This window comes from Gracilinanus agilis, chromosome 1, assembly GCF_016433145.1.
Source record: "Gracilinanus agilis isolate LMUSP501 chromosome 1, AgileGrace, whole genome shotgun sequence".
In the NCBI taxonomy this organism is placed as follows: domain Eukaryota; kingdom Metazoa; phylum Chordata; class Mammalia; order Didelphimorphia; family Didelphidae; genus Gracilinanus; species Gracilinanus agilis.
In genome coordinates, this window is record NC_058130.1 from 694641474 (window position 1) to 694664793 (window position 23320).

Genomic DNA, 23320 nt, shown 5'->3' on the forward strand with positions numbered 1-23320 from the left:
TAGAATACCACTTTGTTTTGATAATCCTGTGAGTCATCTCACATGTTCCCTGAGGTAACAGAGAGAGTTTCGGGTTGGCATGTAAGGGGATGCAGGAGGTGGGCAGGACTAGAAACAATAAATTCTGTTTAATTCAGACAATATATGCTAAGAACCTTCTTAATGCAAGAAACTGAAAGGCACCTTTTCAACTACCATATTTATACCTGTACAAATAAATGACTTGCCTAGCAAATTTTGGACCATTTTAAGTTCAAATGAGACGGAATATAGAATCATAGGATTTAGAGGGAGGGGGGACTATAGCGATCATACAGTCCAAGGTTTGTAGAAGAGGGGGATAAAGTACCAAAATACTGTGTGACTTGCCCATTATCACACAACTTAGTAAGTGGGAGAGCTGAAATGTGAACCAGGATTTTTGACCCCAATTCAGCACTTTTGCCCCATAAGAGATGACTTTTAAAAAAAAGAGCCAACATCAAAGAGTATAATTTCAGCAATGTTCCTGTCTGTTCAAATTGTTTTTCATTTCCAAAAAGAAGTGTTTCAACTAGGAGATCAATTATATTTAAATGAACTATTAGATGTTCTCTAGGATTTACTATTGCCTGCTACTACTGAATGATGCCCAAGGCTAAATCAGCCTTGAACAAATAGATTCAGACAGCAGTTATTTTTTAATGAAGGATTGAAATGAAAAATATCAGCTATTATTTAGATTTGGTTGCCAGGGACACATACCAAGGAAGATAACACCCCTAAGATTCCTCCTAAAAATATAAGCAAATTTAAATACTTTCCAACTACAATTACCTTATTGTTACAATTATTTAAATACAGGGCTGCTAGAAACCTTAGAAATCATCTAGTTCAACTCCCTCATTTTTTAGATGAGGAAACTCTGGAAAGTGTATCATGTCTCATTCTTAGAGTCACATTTAAGGAATAATACTGAAAGAAGGGTAGCCAGGATAATGAGGGAAGCTGGAAATGATGCCATATGGGAATCATATGAAGCAAATGAAAGTATTTAGCAAGAGAAGAGAAAACTTTGGGGTCCATGTGATAGTCAAATTTTTGAAAGCCTTTCACATGGAAAAATATGTTCTGATGTCTCCAAAGAGTAGAAACTAGGATAAATGAGTGGAAATTGCTAAAATTAAGACTTCAGTTTAATAAAAGAAAACTCTTCCAAACAATTAAAGCCATCTAAAAGTAGAATTGCCTGCCTCAAGAAAATGTCAGGTTTCTCTCACTGGTGATTTTCAACTAAAGACAGGATAGCTGTTTGTGAGGGATACTCAAGAATAGATCTCATGCTTCATTTAGGAGTTAGGCTAAATATCTTCTAAGGCCTTTTTTAACAATCTATAAAAGAAATGAGAGAGAAAAAGAATTGCTACATGGTCAAGAGAAATAAATCACACATTTCAAGCTAGAAGGGACTTTAGAGGTCATCTAATCAAACTCTAATTTTAAACGTAGAAAAACTGAGGTTTTCCACTAGTCAAAATGTAGCACCAAAGTAATCATATTTTGTTGCTGGCAAATGTACCTTAAAAAATACAGAAAGAAAGGCCAGCTAGATGGAGAATCATGATCTTGCTCCTTAGTTAACCTTTTAGTCTGGATCATATAATGTTGAATACTAAGGAAAAGGAGATCTTGGGACTATCTAATTCTAAATTTTACAAGTTATCTGTCAAAAAAGGGCTCCAGTCTCCACTCTGACATAGGATTTGAGGAAGGCAAGGAGATCTAATGGAAAGGTGGGGGACTCTACCTGGCTTTTACTAACAGGTTGTGGTAGCCATAACTATAGAACTATTAGCTTGTTATTATGCTAAAGAGATTCTAGCACTAAACTCTGGGATTAAAGATGAGATGGCAAAGGTTTCCCTGAAAAGAAGCATTCTGTGCTTACCAAAGCAAATTCAGTTGACCCTACATGTTCAGAAGTTCTTAAGGGTCAGCAGAGCAAGATACCCAGCATAATAAGTAAAGCAACTAACAATGGAGACTCCTTGCACTATAGACAGAAGATAAGCAGAGTTCGGAGCAGACTGCTCAGAAAAAGCCCAGGGAGAACAGCTTGATATCACTAAGAAGACATTTTGGTTCTAAAGCATGAGACAGGTGTCCTGACCTAGATGTTATTCCCTGACCCAGCACTAAATACTTGGCACTCTTGATATATATGCCTCCTTTGTGGGATTCCATTGATGCATATTCCATTGATAGTGTATATATGGGAATGTGTAACAATGGTCTGTTGTGAAATTTTTTGCTATTATAGTTTGCATTTTCACCTGTGCTATGATTATATCCTATGACTGTCTAGAAAAAAACACACATGACAACTCATCCACTTTTAAGTGGATGTGGAACCACAGAGAATTCTGAAAATGCAGTACCTATTTTGGCACCCCAACATGTGAGAAAGAAGTAGCCTGGTTACTACATAAAGATAATGAGACTGAGTGCCAAAGACATATGATACAAAGAAAATAACAAGTGGGACATATAAAAGAGACCAGGAAGTGGCATTCACAATTCTCAAAACTGTAATAACCAGTCTTCCCATCATCCTATCTTATTACAATTTACTTACTACTCACCTATTATAATTTATAATTAGTTGTGCATAGTCTTATGGTATTATTTAAAGTATATTTCAATGTGTCTGAAAATAATTTATTTGGCACTTGCAGCTACTCTCAGATTACAAAAATATATAAGTTTAAATCATAAATCCATTTTGGTCATGTCAGCACAGGATCATTAAATGGACTATGTTTTGATTTTGGTCAGGAGTGCTGAAATTTTTAAAGTATCTATAAAGTATACTACTATCACTATTGAGGACAATAGGAATACATATTTACATTCTCCTTTAAGCTTTACAAAGCTCTTTTTTGACAACAATCCTGTGAGACAGCTCCGAAGACCATAAGATTTTGAGCTTAAAGGGATCCAAGAAATAGTTTAATAAAATCCCATTTCAAAGTTATAGAGGTCTTAAATAGCAACTGTCTTTAAATCTAGATGTTTCAAATCCAAGGCTCTTTATCCTAGATCACACAGAATTATTAACTCCATTTTGAAAAGGAAGGAACTGAGGTTCAAAAGTTCAGTGACTTATCATTCAACTAGTAAAGGTTTAGTTCAGTGAAATAAATAATTTGTTAAGCACTGTATAGGAACTTGGGTTAAAAGATAATGAAAATGACCTTGCCTTTGAGGAGCTTACATTCTACTGTACTCATCTGTAATCAGAAACTGTTCTATCCAAGGTTACCCATGATCATTTAATTTCATACCCAAAACATCTTATCAACCCTTACATTTCTTGAATTCTCTACATCCATTTGACACTGTTAACTTCCCACCCTAGATGTTCTCTTCTCCTTGGATTTCTATGACACGGCTTTCTCCTAAATCTCTTCCTGCCAATCTCATTGCTTCTTCTCAGTCTCCTTTCTGCATCATCATGTGTGTCCCATGGCATATGTATAGGTATATACTAAAACTGTCACAGTCTCTCTTCTCTGCTTTTCCTAAGCTCTCTCAGTAATCTCATCTACTAATTCAACTATCAGCTCTTCAAAGATGTCCCCCAGATCTTTATATCCCAGCCCAGCCTCTCTCATCAACTCCAATCCTACATCATCTATTTCATATTGGACATCTCTGACTATAGATGTTTCACAGGCGTCTTAAACTGAATGTGTCCAAAACAAATTCATTTTCTTTTCCAAAAAAAAAAACTTTCTTTCTAACTTCTCTATTTCAATTGAGAAATTCACTATTCTTCCTGTCACTCAGGTCTGCAACCTCAGAATCACGCTTAAGTCCTACCTTTCCCTCACTCCTCATATCTAAACAATTTTCAAGTCTTGTTAATTCTACCTCCATAATATGTCCTTAGTCAATCAACTTCTCACTAATCATACGGCAACCACCCTGGTCCTCATCTCACCTGGATTACTATAAGAGCATCCTAAATGATCTCCATGTATCTAGTACCTCTCCTCTAAGGTGTTACTAAATAAATATTCCTAAAGCTTAGGTCTGACCATATACTCCCTTGCTAAAGGAGATTCAGACTCTTTCTTGTTGGAGAACTTAATCTTTCTTAACTTTTTTGTGTCATGAACACCTTAAGCAGTCTAGTAAATTCAACAGATCCCTTATTAAAATAATCTTTTATAAATGCATAACATCAAACACTGAATATTGACTGCAAAAGAAACCAAATATACTGAAATACACTTATCAAAATACTTTTAAAACTATATAGACTCCAGTTAAGGAATTCCTTCTTAGAATAAAATGCAAACTTCTCTGCTTTTTAAAGACCTTAACAATCCAGTTCTATCTACCTTTTCAGGCTTATTGGCTATTATTCTCCATACACTAGGTTTCAACCCAATGGGTCTACTTAGTACTCATAGAATCACAGACTTAAAGCAAAAAGGAACCTTAAAAGTCATCAATTCTAATCCCTTTATATTACAGGTGAGGAAACTGAGGCTGAGAGAGGTTAAGTAATTTGCCCAGGGTCACTGCTACTAAGTGTCTTAGGCTGTTTCAAAACCAGGATTTGACACCAGGCCTAGGTCTCTATCCACTACAATTTTATTCATGCATGACATTATACAAGTTGTCCCCCTTCCTTGGGATGCACAGTCATCCCATCTTCCTCACATGAACTTTCTGACTTCCTTCAGGAAGCTTCAGGTGATTCCCCTCATCCCTAGTCACTAGCACACTCTCACTAAGATGTATATGTTTTATATTTAGTTTTCTGTGACTATATTGCTTTCTCTAACAAAATATAAGCTTCCCAAGTACAAAGTATTGTTTTATTTTGTGCCTCTTCTCATCAGGATGAAGACATAGTGCTTGGTATGGTTTTATTTTCCCCCAGATCAGATCTGTGATTGTGATTGCATAAGAAACTTCCATGAAGAAATTCTATCTAAATATGCAGATTGGCAACTGCGCTGCAATTCATAGTCTTATAAAGCTGAGATGTTGAGTAACCTGCTGAGAATTATAAGGCCAATATGGTTCAGAGAGAGGTAGAACTTGAAACCACATTTTCCTGACTCCAAGGCCCACTCTCTAACTACACATCTTCTCAATTTACTAAAGATTTCTTCTTATTGTTAAATAAAGCAATTAGAGGGGAGAAAGGTAAAGGTGGGAATGAAGAAAAGGAGAATAGCAGGAATCTCTCTCTAGAGCAGTGAAGGCAACCTTTTAGAGATCAAGTGCCCACACCCCATGTGAATCCCTCACCTACCCAGACAGGGGAGGGAAGAAGCAATCCCATTAGGCTGCTGGGCAGAGGGGTGGGTGATGAGAGAAATGTCCTCAGGTGCAGTAGAGAAGGAAAGGTGAGCAACCCCTCAGGCATGCATGTCATAGGTTCACCAGCATGGCTCGAGTATAAGTGCCTTATAAACATACATGTGAATAATTGTTAATATTTCCATCCAAGATGGATACATTTTTTGTTAGAGGTTTGATTAGTTAGAAATTCATTTATGTAGAACATATTCCCCAACACCTAACAAGTATAGCTTTTACAGTATAAGGCAGATATTTATAGTCTTCTTAGGACTTTCTGACTATAGAAAATAACAAATGAAATCATTTGCTCCTCAGGTTTTATGGAGTTAGCAGACCCCAGGAGCCAGCCTCTAAGTTTCTATTTTTCATTCTAATTGCTATAGTACATAATTGCCTGTAACTGATTAAATCTGAAGGGGGGGAGTAAGGGGGAGAGGTAGAGAGATAGGCAAATATGTACTCATAGCTAAAGAAGAGAATGAAGAATGAGAGTATATATATATATATATATATATATACACATATAATGAACTTCTGTGACTTAATAATTTTCTATGACATTAATAGTAACATTTCAATGCTCAAATTTTGTTCAAAAAATGATTGAGGGGCAGCTGGGTAGCTCAGTGGAGTGAGAGTCAGGCCTAGAGACAGGAGGTCCTAGGTTCAAACCCGGCCTCAGCCACTTTCCAGCTGTGTGACCCTGGGCAAGTCAATTGACTCCCATTGCCCACCCTTACCACTCTTCCACCTATGAGACAATACACCAAAGTATAAGGGTTTAAAAAAAATGATTGACTATATCTATAATTTAACACTGATAACAGTTACTGAAAGCTTTAACATTGTTAACCTTTTGTTTTCCGAACTGTTATTTTCTGCTTTGAATTGAAGTTTTTTGAACTACAACTTTCATGANTATATATATATATATATATATATATACACACATATAATGAACTTCTGTGACTTAATAATTTTCTATGACATTAATAGTAACATTTCAATGCTCAAATTTTGTTCAAAAAATGATTGAGGGGCAGCTGGGTAGCTCAGTGGAGTGAGAGTCAGGCCTAGAGACAGGAGGTCCTAGGTTCAAACCCGGCCTCAGCCACTTTCCAGCTGTGTGACCCTGGGCAAGTCAATTGACTCCCATTGCCCACCCTTACCACTCTTCCACCTATGAGACAATACACCAAAGTATAAGGGTTTAAAAAAAATGATTGACTATATCTATAATTTAACACTGATAACAGTTACTGAAAGCTTTAACATTGTTAACCTTTTGTTTTCCGAACTGTTATTTTCTGCTTTGAATTGAAGTTTTTTGAACTACAACTTTCATGAACAAGACAAAGAGAAAGCAGGCTCCTACCTCACATTAAATGCTTGTGAATTCTGATATCAACCCAAAAGTGGGAATCAAAAAAAAAAATGAGCCTGAGAGAAGTAACTGAATTTGGAACATGAATTAATGCACAACCCCAGAAAAACACAGTAAAGTACCATTACCTAGGTAGTTTCTTTTCCTTTTCCACAGAGACTTGGCTCTAGTTTCCAACATTATCACTATCCATTCATTTCAATTTAATTCCATTCCTATTTCCTAAGGGTCTACAACATATAAGAAGGAACCCATACCAGCTCACTCTGGCAGCAATGAATAAGACAAATTGAAGTGGAGCTGAAGAGAGGCAGGAAGAGCAGTTTTAAGCCAGAGTTAACTGGGAGAAAGGGGATGTCATTCACAGAAAGAAAAAGTTAGGAGCAACAATATTTATGAAAGAGAAGGCTAGCTTAGTAAATGAACTATAGAGAAAATGGTTACCAACTTAAGCAAAGTAGTATCCCCAGTCAGTTCAGTATTCTATCTTGTTGGCATTGAATAAATGACATCTGCAAATGAAGGGAATAAATAACAGGCACTTGACAAATATTTGTTGAAATGCTATCCTATCCTTGAACTCAACTCAAATCCCAGCTCTCCCAGGAATCTTTTGGATCATCACTGCTTAGCCCTGGTCCTCCCTACCCCTTCCCATACTTATAAGAACATTTTTTCTCACATTTCATAAGGTACTTTATTTGTAACTAACTAGTATACTTATCACTGGTTCATCATGAATACAAGATCAACTTGATGAGTTTATGGCAAGATGAAAATTTATTTGAGACTTTTAATCTACCTATGAAGGGTGTCAATGTACCCACTGACAACTCCTAGAGAGCTACCTGAGTACTGGTCAACTCATTCCTACTTCAATGAAAATGACTAACTGTGGTAAATTCAGACTATTTTGGATCACAATCATTCCTCTGAAGTTGGCCTCTAAAAGAGACTAGCAAAGCTGCAGTGGGGGAATCAGGAATATTGAAATAAGAACTGAGCAGATATCAAAAAAAAAAAAAAAGATTGCCTTAAATGTGTGGTAGGTTCAGAAAAGGAGAAATCTGTGTATCCTAAAAGCCTTCCCCCTAGGTTATTAATGGCAGTCTTAGATTGTCACATTACACTTGTAAGTATTCTTACTTACACTGAATAAGGGGCAGAGAATGCACCCGGACCTTAATCAGGTTCCTGTGTCTAGTCATGCACAGGCAATTGCAAAACTTTGAGCCCAAAAGATGGCAGCTTAAGGAGAGGAACCACTGGGCTAAGTGATGAAAGTGCCTGAACTCCAGTCTTTTGGAGGAGTGTCAACAAATCCCAGATTGAGATTCTAGCATATAACTCCAAAATTAGAAAAACAATAATGGACTGATTTAATATGGGCCTAAACTACTACCACAAGTATTTCAGATATTATAAATTGCTCTTTAGCAACTCCAAGTCCATTTCCTTAGTATTAAAATGTGGGTTAAGGAAGAGAAAATTCAAGTCTTTCTATATGCGTTTCAGGGATGATGGAGCTCACTAGAATTTCCAGAGGTCAAAGGTAGTTTGCTTTCCAAAGGGAGTCTAAACTTAAGTGGGGCTATGAATCAAGAGAATTTGTCCTTGGAGGGAAAGGTAGGACAAATTAGGAAGAGAATTATATTTAGAGGCTATTATGCATTCTTTGCCTTGTTTTGCCCTGACTCTGAGATAGAATAAAAGTTGTCCTGAATATGATATACATAATATAAATACCTTGAGTGTACATATGTAAACCACTGTCTCCTTTACTTGTATTTGTGGTAACCTAGTCATCAAGTTATACTCTGAAATTTTTGTAAGAAATTTTGAACAAAATGAGCAAAAGATATGTGATACGGAGGTGAGGGCGGGTGGGGAAAGAAGAAATGTAAAGAGGAGGTTAAAGAGCCACCAAAAATTAAATCCAGTTCATCTAAAAAAAATTGCAACACTAGTTTATAGGTGATACATAGAATGTATGTTGTAGCTATTCTTACAGGTATCTCGTTCTCCCAATTTGACTATAGCTCTTTAAGTCATATGTTGGCTAGAGGACACATTCTACCCTGCATGCACCTAATTGTTGTTGTCATTCCAACTAGACGATAGGCTTGCAAAGGGCAAAGTAGATATCCTAAACACTTAAATATGCACTCAATCACCAAATAAAAACTTGGTGGTGACAGGGACAGGCAAAGTGAAGAGTTTAGAATATGCTTATCTAAAATGCATTATTTTAGTTTATGTTTGTCAATACTGGAAGCATGAAAAATCCAGATGCTAATGAATCTAAAGCAATGCTAAATTCAACAGACCTAAAATAAAATTAATATCTAGATGGTAAGGGACATAACTGTATTTCCACAACTTAATTTTATACTGTCTCTGCTGCCCTCCCCTGCTCAAATACTCAGTCTTACTCATCTTCTCAGCTTAAGATTTTATTTTCACAGCTTCTTCTATTTTGCAGTCCATTTATTAATGCTGACAGTTTTTTTTGCTACTGTAGAACATAAATGACAGGAATTAGTCCCTTTTGTATATTTTGGAAGCAGATGGTTTATTTGCATGAATTTAATTTCATAAGAAAATTTATTACATCTTGGGACCTGAATAAAATAAGAATGACTGCTTTAATTTTTCATTTAAAAATGCATTTGCTTGGAAATGTCGACAGCTTTATAGATTTTTGCCCATTAGACATCAATATGCAAGGATCAAGGCAGAATGGTTCAAAGGAAAGTATGAGGGAGATCAGGATTGTGGGTTCTAAGTGTGTGGACCTAAGTAAGTCTCTTCCTAAACTTGGGTTTCAATTTTCTAAACTGTAAAATGTAAAGATTGAACTAGACAATTGCTAAGAATCTTTGCATCTCCAACATCAGTCAAGAAGCATTCATTAAATGTTTCCTATCTATGTCAGGCACCATTCCAAAAATCAAGTATAGAAAAGAAGGCAAAAAAAGAATATAAGCTGCTCATAGTCTAACAAAGGGGACAACATTTAAACAATGAGGCAACACATGAGTTCTATAAAGAATAAAAGGAAGACAATATAAGAGAAAAAGGCATTAGCAGTAAGGAAAACTGAGAATAGCTTCCTGCAGATTTGATTTGTACCTTCAAAATGCCTGAGAAACTAAGAAGTGGAGATGTGGAATTATATTTCATGCCCTGGGAAGAACAAGAGAAAAACACTGAGGCAGGAAATGGAGTAAAGGAACTGCAAATAAGACAGTCTTAATAGACTATAGAATGTGTAAAGGAGAAAAAACGTTTAAGAAAACTGGAAAATTAGGAAGGGGACAGGTTATAAAAAGCTTTAATATCAAGAAGACAATTTTATATTTGATCCTTGAAGTAAGAAGGAACTACTGGATCTTGTTGGATATGGAACTAAAATAGTTAGACTTACTCCTGAGAAAAATTACCTTAGCAGCTGGGTGGAGGTTGTAGTATACTAAGGAGGTTGTATTATACGTGAGGAACAAGAACAGTTAGAAGGTTACTGTAGTAGTCCTGATAACTGGTGATGAGGAACAAAACTAAGGTTGTGTTGTATAAATAAAGCAGATGTATAAGAAAGCTGTTGTGAAGATTAAACTGAAAAGATTTGGCAACAGATTGGATATGTGGGGTAAACTTAAACCAGGAGTTCAGTACAGCATCACTGTTTTTCATCTGGGTACCTGAGAGGATGGCAGTAGCCTCAAAAGCATTAAAAAACTAGAAAAAGGCATGAGTTTAGGGAAGAAATATAATAAATTCTTTTTTGGACATGAGTTTGAGATACCTACAGTGTTTAAATGTTACTTATTACCTATTTGACCTTTTAAGCAAATCATTAAACCTCTCTTGGACAGTTTCTACATCTGTAAAATGAGAAAAGGAACTAAAGTCACTTTTAGCTCTGTCTATAAAGACATCCCATGATGTTACATAAACAATGCATTACAGAATCACAAATTTTAGAGGAAAGGGGAGCATAGTAATGAACTAATATAATGCAATCCCCAAATGGAATTCCCACTACAATATACCCAACAAGTGGTCATCTCGTCACTACGTAAAGATGCTCAGGGAGAGGGAACTGACTACCATTGAGGAAGCTCAAGCTTTCTCAAAAAACAGTAGAAGAACAAGAAGTAGGCCTCTATTTTGTTGGGTGGATCCTCCTCAGCAAATGTACACAAAAATGTGGACAAGAATAGCACAGGATAAAGTGTGGAAGGTTCACAACCCACACCAGTGAATGAAGCATTTGAACAAAGGACTTACACAGGTGAAATGAGAGCATATCAGCTAGGGGAAATTATTAGAAGAAAGAAACAAAGGCAGGAAAGCATGTGATAAGTATAGAGATAAGGAAAAGATCAGAGAATGATACAATGAAAGAGAAAATCTAACTTAGAAAGGCTTAAGGTTAACTAGCTTTATCACCATTACAAGTAGTCCTCATACCCCCCCCCAAAATAGGAATCCCCTTAACAACATCCTTGACAAGTCTAATATCTGCTTAAATATACTATAAGATTAAAATTGTGAAACTGGCTCCAAATTTTATTATTTTATTAATCAGAAAGGAATTGGGGAGGACAAAAGAGAGGAGGTAAATAATTTTGAGAAGTTTTTATCCTCATCCAGCTTGCTACATTTAGCTTACTGTTTGACAACAGCCACATGGTCCTCTCAGTCTGACTCAAAATGGAAGTCAGAGAGAGAAATCCAACCTTGCCTCAGTTTAATAAACTTTCTACCCACTAACTCTCACGTGTCACACCTAGTCAACTGTCTTCTTTCTCCTTTGCCTGGGCTGCCCTCAATTGCTGGCTTTTCCTGCTAATTATAAGGGGCACTAGAGCTTCCATTCTATCCTCATGATCAGAATCCCCTCAATAATTTCCTTCACACAATACCCACTACCTCTTCTTTAGAACCATTTCTCGTTTTTTTATTTCCTCAGATCTGAGCAAGAGAGGGATGGCTAATATTTTTCACAATTTCCCAGCTCCTTAATATTTGTTTAATCAACTTTAAAATAAAAAGTATACAGATAAACATTGGCACTGAATGGCAACAAGTCAATAATCCTTTCCTGATCTTCATGAAGCAATCTGGTAAAATGAGGGGTAGAAAAGGACCATGATGCCTGACTTTAAATAGCTCTGACACTAGATATGCTAAAAAAGTCACTGAATCTCTCTAAGACTCAGTTTCTCATTTGTAAAAGATAACATTTGTATTACCTATCCCAAGGACCCATTATAACAAGTGTCTTATAAACCTTATAGTATTATATAAATATGAACAGTTATCATAGTAATTATTACTATCATTCACAAATAAGTCAATTTTATCATGAGAGCCTTCTGCAAGACTTTCTTTATATTAAACTGAATCCTGGTTCTTTGCAACTTGTACTCATTGGTCCAAGTTCTACCCTCTGGGGTCAAGTGGAACAATAAACAGAATGATCTGGCTCTAATAAAATTTAAGTAGCACTTGCAATAGAGGCCTCTAATATCTCTATTACAATTAGGGATTACCTTAAGCATACAAGAAAAATAAAGAGAGATTATTTCAGTCCTGCAATTTCCAAAGTAAATGTTTAAAAACTATTTCAAACTATTTAATAATACTATGAAAGAAAAATCTGGGTGGTGTGTCTATAGGACTGAATAAAATCTGAATTTAATATTTCAAGGTGGTAATTTTTATACCATAAAGTTTAAAAAGAACAATGGAGGGTTCTAAAAAATAGAACTCACTATAAAGACTCAGGTACACTAGAGAGCATTCTCCCATCTTCTCTCACTATCTAAATCCTAACACAAAATCCTCCAACCCTAGCTCAAGTCCTGTTATGTTCACAAAGCCTATTCTAAATAGCCAAGTTCTTAATAACTGCTTTTTTTCTTAGCATCAACAGCATTTCAATAAATGTCATATAAACCAAAATTTAGAAGTTTTGTAAACATTAATGCACTACACTAAATGTACATCTAATTATCACTGTTGTTATTACTTTCATACCTCATAGATAATTTTTTTACCATTCAAGAATTTCCTCAGAATTGCACTGCTCTCATATTGTTTCCAAATATAATAGTCCTATGGCCCTCCCCTAAAGTTATGGTTCACTTTTATACAACTGAACCCTACCCCCAGGGCTGTTACCATAGATAGCTTGGTAGCTCATATATGTCTACATCTGGGCAGATTATCCATATTTCCTAGGTTCCTATAATTTTATTCTTGATCTGAGTTCAAATCTAGTTCCAGACAGTTACTAGCAGTATGGATCTAGTCAAGTCACTTAATCTCTGTTGGCTATTTCCTCTTATTTAAATAAGGACAATAATAGCATTTTCTCAGAGAATTGTTGTGAAAATCAAATAACATAACAAATGAGTTAATAAGCACAGTACCTAACATACAGTACGTGCACCTTTAACTGTGCAAGCAAAGAATTAAACACTTACCAGTGGCTATCTTTCAAGTATTGAGTGAATGTTGTAGAGCCCAAAGCATGAAGAAGGGTGAAGTGGGGAAAGGTACAGACCAGATGAAATCACAAGTGTAATGAGCCATATGGTGATCAGTTACAAGTCAGAAAAAGAGAAGAGGGGGACGCATAGGCACTGCGGAGGGCAGGAATATCAACAAGGCTGAAAGCATCTTTCTTGTCTTGACCCTTCCCCCTTCTACCTTACAAGCCAAGATGATGGCTTGGAAGCAGGAAAAGCTGAAACTGCTCTGACAATCCTTCCAAACCAATCTTTTAAACGTGCCTCAAAACAACAAGAGTCAAAAACCAAGAGCAAGACAGAGAGAGAAGGCTCTACAGCTGAACACAACTTGAAAGGTAGACAGAGAGAGTTGATTTTCATAGAATAAGGGGGAACCAGAAGTAAAACTGCACACAGACGAGTGCAGCCAAACAACCCTCCCTACTTACTATAATAATAAAAATAAATGCAATACATAAAAATTAAAATGCTACATGTAATATTTAGAAATTGGTTTTGTTAAATAATATTAGTAAAAAAAATGTTGGGGTCACCATTTATAAAATTAATTCTTAAGTCATGAGGATGACAGTAGCTTTTAACAATTTAATTGAAAATAAATAGAGTATAAGAAAGAAATAAGGAAGGAAGGAAGTAGAAATTTTATTTCCTAGGCTACCACCCTAAAGACTGGTCCATAGAATTTTAGCTCACTCTGAGGCAGGGTTCTGATCTCCATGTGGAAGTCCAGTAGTCTTTTCAGAGCAAGAGTCTTATTAGCCCACAAGGGTGTCTTTTGCCTGAGCCACCAATGGAGTAGAACAGTGTGATTCCCAAAGTGGATGCTACTGTCCCCTGGTGGGTGCTGCAGGGATCCAAGGGATGGTGATGGCCACAGGTGCATTTATCTTTCCTATTAATTGCTATTAAAATTTTTTAAAATTAATTTCCAGGGGGCTAAGTAATATTTTTTCTGGAAAGGGCACGGTAGGCCAAAAAAGTTTGGGAACCACTGGAATAGAAGAATCAGTCACAGAAAACTCACGCCAAAAGCCTTTGATCTCCTCTACAGTCTCATCTTTTATAGCCCTTTTCTCCATACCCCATCCTGTTTCTCTGAACTGGTCTATCACACCTCAGGAACCAATCAAAGTCTCACTGCCCCAGATCCATAACCCTTAGGTCTGGGTCATGTTCCTAGGGCTCTTAACCTGTGACCTCTGTTTGGAGCATTCCAGCGCCACTAATTGGATGGGTTGGACAAGAAGAAAGTTCATGACCCTGGGAGGAAGGGGTTTCCTTTACACACTACTGTGCCAGATTCTGCACCTGGTATAGGTTAACTTTGGGATCCCAGGAAGAGGGTGCTACACCAACAAAAGAGCACCTCATAACCTCCCATTGAAGTCTCCAGTCCACAGTGAGGCCTGGATGTCCATAGTGCTGGGCCCTTTCAAGTCAGCACTGATTCAGTGAAGACCTAGCCCCAGAGCAAAATAGCTCACAGTGCTGGTCCCTATAAGTCAGCAGAGACAGAATCAGCAAGCATCTTTCAGAATTCCTAATCTACAGGCCAAAAAAAAAAAAAAAAAAAAAAAGGCTAGGAAAGTGACCAAACAGCAAAAGAAACATTTAATCCTCAAAAATATCTGGGGGGAAAAAAAACAAAGCACAGAATCAACAGGGGATGGTGAGATCCAAGAAACTACATGCAAAACTTAAAAAAAAAAAAAAAAAGAAAAGAAAACACAGGAATTAGTCTAAAACTCTGGAAGAACTCAAAAAGGAATTCAAAAATCAAATAAGACAGGTCAAAGAAAAATGGGGGAAAGAAATGAAAGTAATCCAAAAAGAAAATAAAAACTTAAAAAGGAAAATTGGACCACTGGAAAAAGAGGCAGAAAATTCAATGAAGAAAAGGGTGACATGAAAACTAGAATGAACAAAATAGAAAAGGAGTATCAAAAGGTCGTGGAAGAAATTAAATCTTTAAAAATTAGAATTGGGCAAATAGAAACTAATGACTTCACAAAAAAATTAAGCAACAATAAAATCAAATCAAAAGAATGAAAAATAGAAGAAAATCTGAAATATATAATTGAAAAACAACTGGCCTGGAGAATAGATCCAGGTGAGACAATTTAAGGATTATTGGACCAATCATGTAACCATAGAAAAATACTTAAATGTTTTTTAAAAAGAATTATTGGATCACCTAAAAGTCATGATAAAAAAAAAGCCTAGACATCATATTACAAGAAATTATCCAAGAAAACTGCTCTAATGTTCTTGAACAAGAGAGTAAACTAGAGACCAAAAGAATCCACAGATCACTTCCTACAATAAATCCCCAAATAACAACTCTCAGGAATGTTATAACCAAGTTCAAGAGCTCCCAAACCAAGGAGAAAATACTGTAAGCAGTCAGAAAGAAACAATTCAAATATGGAGCCCCAGTCTGCCTTAAACAGGATTTGGCAGCTTTCACATTGAAGGCTTGGAATATGATATTCCAAAAGACTGGAACTGAGCTTACAACTACAGATCACCTACCCATCCAAACCTACTATATTCTTTCAGGGGACAGTATGGTCATTTAATAAAATAGAAGATTTTCAAGCATTCCTGAAGAAAACACCAGACAAACAGAATATTTGATGTCTAAATATGAGATACAAGAGGAACATAAAAAGGTAAATAAGAAAGTGAAAAAAATTTAGAGGGTTCAAAAACATCAAATTGTTTATATTCCTGTATGGAAAGATGATATCTGTAACTTAAAAATTGTTATCATTATCGTAGTTAGCAGAAGTACACATAGACAAAGGATGTGGTAGTAAGCTGATTAGGATGATATGTAAAAAAAAAACTAGGGCTGAAAAATAGAATTTTACTAAGAGGAATGGGAAGAGAGAAGTAAAATGTGGTAAATTATATCACATAAAGAGGAAGGCAGGTGAAAAACTATTACAGTGGAAGGGAAGATGAAGGTGGTAATGGGTAATACTTAAACCTTATTCTCACTAGAAGAAGCTCAGAGAGGAAAGAACAGTCAGATTCTTTGAGATATAGAATCCTATCTTATCCTATAGAGAAGTAGATGGGGAATTAGAAAGGGGGTGATGGGGAGAGGATTATTATAAGGGAGGGAGAAGTTGGAGGGGGTGATTAAAAGACCTCTTGAACCTAATAAAATGATGATAGCCTATGTGTGTGTGTGTGGGGGGGGGTTCTAGGGAGGGAAGGTAAGAGTGATTTGCATACAAATAACAAACTTTAGTAAAATCCTGGCACCTATCTGACACTGCTTGGCATTTGAGGACTAGTGACCTCACCAACACTTTCCTGCTGAGATTTAGACAATGCTTCAAGTTTAATCTTTTGATTTTATTTCATTTCTTTCTCAATATATTCTTTATGTAAAGTAACTAAGAAGTGGACTAGAGTAAAAAGATTTGGCAAAGATCATAACAAGCAAGTTGTCAGATTGCAACTCAAATTAGTCAACAAGATACTCAAAAAATATTGATTAAGAACCTACTATATGCCAGACATGCTAATGAAGACACAAATAAAAGCAAAGAAAGTTCCTGATCTCAAGGAGCTTACTGAGTGTACTGATTCTGATTGCAGGATCCTGTACATAACATGTTGCCTCTGTTCCCCAATCAGAAAATCAGGTCCTGAAACAAAGAAACTAAAACTCCTCCTACATCCCCCAAAAGTCATGGTCTTGAGCCCATGTCTGGTGCTAATATCCTGAATGATCTAAAGCTAGCCTGTAATTATTGTTAAGGCAGGAAAGAATAAGAGAAAAGAGGGTCTAGAAGCTATTATTTTACCTCTGAGTTGAATTCAACATATATCTTGTATGTAACAAGTTACTTCCATGACTTTCTTAGGCACTTAGAACAGAATCTGGTGCAAAGTGCTTAATAAATGATTTTTGTCTGACTACAAAGATTCAAGAGGCTCAATAGGGGAGCAACCACACAGAACTTACTCATAAAGAAACAATTTTGTTTTTTCTTAACCAGGTCTCAAATGCCTTTTCCCAAATCAAATGGTCAAAATAAATCGTTCTTCCAAAGAATCTTAGATTGAGAGTTGTAAGGAACCTGAGAGGTCATTAAGTTCAAACTTTTTGTTTTAAAGATAAGAAAATTCCATCTCTTTAGTGAAAGGATTTAAATACAAGGTATATTAGGACAACTACAGAATTTTTTATTATTGGCTCTGGGAATTTAAAGGCAGAGCAAGAAGTACAACCAATTCTCTAAAACCATAATTAGGCAAGTAACAAACTTGTTCAATCATGGAAGAATTAACCTCATAATGTTGGTAGGGAGGAAGAGAAATATGGAAAAATTTGAGGGAAAGGTTGGGGAAATTAGAGGGAATTTTTGCACATAGGCTTATGAAGCTTTGAAAGTGGAATGGACTGACAAATGTGGCAATCCAAAAAGTTATTAACAGAAACTAGAAAAGTTTGAAGACAAGATGTAGGTAATGTAAATTAATAGTAGGTCAAATCAATGAGTAGGGGAAGGACACAAAGAGAAATACAGGCATTGTAAAAAGATAGATAGATAAGTAGACAGACTCACAGACAGAAAAAAATACTTTTTCAAAATAATGGGTCAAAATCTGGAAAAGACTGTGATTTTGTTGATTGAAAGTCTGTTCAGTCCAATTCAATTATTTAACATGCTAGGTAGAAACACTAATTATCTTCTGATTGCTTAAAAAAAAAAAGCTCTGTTTTGGGGAACTCGTTTTTTCTTGCAACAGACTTGCTTAGCTCAAAATGTATCCCTTTTCTGGAATTTTCTACACTGAAATCTTCTAAGCTAGAAAGTTCCACTCTCCATGACATTTTGCTAATTGGCTAGCTAGCTAATCCTTTTCTTTTCTTTTACATCAGAAGTGAGAAGCCAATCAGATATATCTAAGACTCATCCTATCCTTCAACCTCACTGGACTGCCTCTGATAGAGAGAATTCATGTATCACTCTACCAAAATAGGGATGGCAAAAACCTAACACATTTTAGGAAGGATACTAATACAATAAAGTATATCAAAAAAGCAGGTGACCAGGATGTTGAAGGACCTTTCTTGAAAGGCAGCTAATTGGTGTAGTGAATAGAGTATTGAGCCTAGAGTCAGGAAGAACTGTGTTCAAATTTCACCTCAGACATATGTTAGCAATACTACTCATCTTCTTGCAAGACAGAATAAACTCTAAAACTCACACCTCTTCAGTGTCCCCTCTGCTTGGGTTCTACCCTCCACTCCCCACCCCCACCCCGCCTTTGAATGGAGACCAGGATGGATCGAAAGAGGAGATTTTCTCCCAGATCCTCCACAAAGGAGAAGCACCATTCAAGCTAGAGGAGAACATGGCCCACCCCTGCTAGTCTCCCTCTCCCTCTCCCCATCTCTTTCAGGATCTTTTTAATTTGTTCTCTTCCCTGTTAGATTGTGAGCTCCTTGAAGCAAGGAATTATCTTTTGCCTTTCTTTGTATCTCCAGTGCCTGGCATTTATTAAGTAGATTCTTAATAAATATTAACTGACCAAACCTCAGCAAGTCACATGACCTCTGTCTGCTTCATTTTCAACTGTAAAATGGGGGAAATAATAGCACCTACTCCCAGGGCTGTTGAAAGAATCAAATGAAATCATATTTGTAAACTGCATAGTACAGTGCCTTGCTCATAGTTGGTACTCAACAAATATTTGTTTTCTTTCTTCCTTGTATGGGAAGATTAATTAAAAGCTCTGGGGATATTTATACTGGAGAAAAGAAGACCTAAGGAAGATAAAAATTTTTCTTTTAAAAATCTAAAGGACTAAAAATTCAAATTTAATCAGCATTTAATTATTAACTACCTATTGTATACAAAATACTAGATTCATTCAGTGTTGCACTAAGGGGCATAACTACCATCATAAGGTGTAGGTCACAAGAAGGCAGATCACTACTGAACACAAAAGAACTTGCCAATAATTAATACTATTCTAATAATGGAAAGCTCTGTCTCATAAGGTAATGAGTTCTATTTTGCTGGAAGTGTTTAAACTGTGGTTCAACAAGCACTTTTCTGGCATGCTACAGGGGAATTCATGTACAAGCAGGAGCTTGGAATACAAAGTTTCTCAGATAGCTTTCAACTGAGGTTCTATAAATACTATAAACCTTAATTTTATGAGTTTAGGGGAGAGCATGAGAACCCTCAGGCAATTGATAAACATTTGTCAAGTATCTACTATATGGCAAGCATTGTGCTAAGTGTTGCATTGTGCTAAACTATGCATTATTTTAAAATTGCCTTTTTGGTGTCACTGTCCTCTCCCAGAGAAAATATATAAATGGGTTAATTTTTCTTTTGACATGGCAATTTTTATGTGCTAAATGTTCTATGTTTTTTAAGCATTATGCTTATCTTGTAACAGTCAAAATAGCTAAATGTCCACTTTGAAATGCAATGCTTTCTGGGCACATTGATATCACTAAGACCAACTTAATGGGCCATTTTTGCTTATGAACAAGAAGCACTACTGATAACCAAGAATGGGGAAATGACCATTGAATCAGTATGATTTAGCAATTTCTAATCTGATTCTAATTTGAATTAGCAATTTCTAATAATCAATGTAATCTGAGAAATGCAAGCCAGCACACCTTTGGTGGTGAGAATTTTTGATGTGACTTCTAATGTCTCCAAAGGTTCACTTCCAATGTTTTCCAATTTGATGTCAAGTTGCTGGGTCTCTCCATTATAAAGCTGAACAGACACATTAGTGGAAATTTCATCCCCAGAAGCAGGCTGCAGTGTCCGGGCAGACCTAAAACAGACCAATAAAACAAAACACTGACTCAGAATTTTAACAATTATTCATATCAAAGAAAAAGATACACATACTACAGGCATAACAAAAATGTTTGAAGAGAAATCAATGCCCATGAAAATAGGCTTCAGGATCCAACCAATAAATGGAAGAAGAGAAACAATGAAAAAGTAAGGATAAAGATGGAATAGCACTGCCAGACCTCAAACTATACTATAAAATAACATTCATCAAAACCATTTATATTGATTAAAAATAGAGAGGTAGGTCAATGAAACAAATAAACAAAAGAGAATCAGAAACAGGAGAACTCAATAACCAATAACAGGAGAACTCCATAAATTGGAAAACATAAATATCAAGGGAAAACTTCCTACTAGATAAAAATTGCTGGGAAAACTGGAAAGTAGTCTGACAGAAATTAAGATCAAACCAACACCTTACACCATATTCCAAAGTATATTCTAAATGGACATGTGACTTTAATAATGAATATCATACTATTAAAATATTACAGGTCATATATTTTTCACAGTTATAGACAGGAAATGTATTTTTAACCAAACAAAAGATTGAGGTAATTACAAAAAAAAATAGATAGTATAAAGTAACACACATAGGATGAGAAGGGAAATAATTAGGGGAGGGAAATTGTATATCAAATTTCTCTGGTAAAGGATCCCTATCTAAAATTTATAAGAGAGAGAGAGAGAGAGAGAGAGAGAGAGAGAGAGAGAGAGAGAGAGAGAGAGACAGAGAGAGAGAGAGAGACAGAGAGAGACAGAGACAGAAACAGAGATTTCCCAATAGATTTGTGGTCAAAGGATAAAACAGTTCTTAAAAGAATAACAAAACATTCATGACCACATGAAAGATTGCTCAAAATCATTAGTTATAAGAGAAATACAAATTAAAACAATTTTGAGATTCTACCCCAACCCCTGCAAAATGGAAAATATGACCTTAAAATGGCAATATTCAATGTTTGGAGGTTTGTATAATGACAGGCATGTTAATACATTGTTGGTGGATCTATAAAATAGTATAATCATTTTGGAAAGCAAATTGGGATTATGCAGATAAAGTGATTAAAATGTCCATATCCTTTGAACCAGAAATTCTTTTACTGGGCTTAAACCCAAAGGAAGCCATGAATAAGGATAAAGTACCCATGTACTCTAAAATAGTTATAGCAATACATTTTGTGTTATCTAAGAATTGGAAGCAAAACAGATGCCCATCAACTGGGGTATAGCTAAACAAATTGTGATACATGAATATAATGGTATATTACTATGCTATGAGAAATTATGTGTGTGATGAATACAGAGAGCAGCAAGGAAAAATCTGTATTAACTGATGCATAGTAACGTAAGCAGAGGCAAGAAAGCAATACATATAATGACTACAAAAATGTAAATGGAAAGAACATCACATCAAAAAATCAAAGGTGATATAACAAAATTATAAAGTTCAAACGAGACTCAATTGAAGAGAAGGCCAAACCATGGCATCGTTGAAGTGGGAAGTCCACAGGTATTATACACAGCACACATTTTCAGGATTTTTCAATGTATCAATCTTTATGTATTTTTTTTCTCTAAAAAATACTGCTCATTATATGGAATGGCTCTCTGGGAGAAGATAATTATGATGGTATGATAGAGAGAAGATACCAACAGAAATATTTATTTTTTAAGAAAGATATTCAGTTAACTATGACTTTCCAGCATCTGCTCTAAATTCAGGAGAGAGAGGAAATTAGTTTACAACCTGGCTATACAAATTACAAGATGTGTGACTACAGACAAGTCACTGAAGCTCTCTGAGCCTCAGGCTCCTCATCTGTGAAATGGAGGATGATAGCCACACAGGATGATTTAAGGAATTCTAATGTAAATCTGAGATCTATTACTGAGGTTACTATCCTCACTATTATAACTGCCCTTCTAAGTATATATTCTAGATAAATTGAACATCCTCATTTTGCCCTTTTCGGTTTCATTGCCTTTGTTCACCATCCCCTGTACCTAAAATGGAATCCCCCTCAACTTTGAATTCTGAAAATCTTATCCTTCCATCCAGTTCTAGCTTAGTTATGTTTTCTTCAAGTAAGACTCCCTTAATTTCACAAACTGGATGGACTATTTCCCTTTAGACTTCTTTTATAATATTTTAATCAGACTTTTTGATAAAATTACACATTATTGTCAACTCCATTTATTAGAACATACTTAAAGATGGGTATCCTATCAATCTTTTGTCTTGCCAATACCCGACATAAGACTTTATTAGGAAGATATTTATAAATGAATTTCATAAATTTGATAAATGCTATTTCAATATTTCAACAGGTGCATGATTTTTTGGAAGAAGGGAGTTCCCTCTACAAATATAATTTCAACCAACCAATGTCTTCCAATATTGAGGAATTTTAATTTATGTCTCCTCATAAATCCTCTTTAAAGAATCTGTTCAACATGCTGGAAGCTGTCTTCTGATTCTTAACATTTCATAGATACCAATGAACATTGTGACTGCTTATCTATTATCCCTCCTTTTACCAACTTGTACAATGCCTTAAAAAAAAACAATTATCACAAATTCTAAAGAGTCTTGATAATGGGAGAGGAGAAAAAACACATGTAAACTAAAACTCATATGCTCATTTATTACAGTAAGATCCATAAATTGCTTAAATAGGCCACTACATATAACAGAGCAAAAGGTCAGAAATGTCATCCTTATAAGGGAAGGTAGGCACATTCATTACACTTAAAGGATAAGTCTGTTTGTCCTTTTAATCTTAGAGAGGGTGTCATTTTTTCAAATATTGCTTGGGAGTCTCTGGGCTAAGTATAAAAAAAATAGAGCTAAATTAAAAGTAAATTTCATTTGACGTAGATCTGGCACACTCTCTCATAGTTATTTGGGAAAACTAATTTGCTTCTATACAATGGATAAGGATTGATTGCATCATAAAAGATTCTTATTTAAGATTTATAAACAATTTATACATATACACACAAACACACAAACAGTGATTTCCCAATGGATTTGTGGTCAAAAGATAAAACAGTTCTCAAAAGAGTAACAAAGCATTCACCATCATATGGAAAGATTGATCAAAACCGTTAAAAATAAGAGAAATATAAATCATGCAAAAAAGGTCACTTATTTGATTTCTAATAGGGATAGGGCT

At 35.6% G+C, this 23320-nt stretch overlaps 1 protein-coding gene across 1 annotated transcript in view; it reads right to left on the reverse strand.

The window, feature by feature from the left end:
• TRAPPC9 (trafficking protein particle complex subunit 9) overlaps positions 1 to 23320 on the reverse strand; it is a 1005189-nt gene that overhangs the window by 729302 nt on the left and 252567 nt on the right. Inside the window, exon 16 of the mRNA XM_044684475.1 lies at positions 19952 to 20115. Within this exon, the coding sequence (XP_044540410.1) occupies positions 19952 to 20115 (164 nt within the window). The remainder of the gene's footprint in view (positions 1 to 19951; positions 20116 to 23320) is intronic.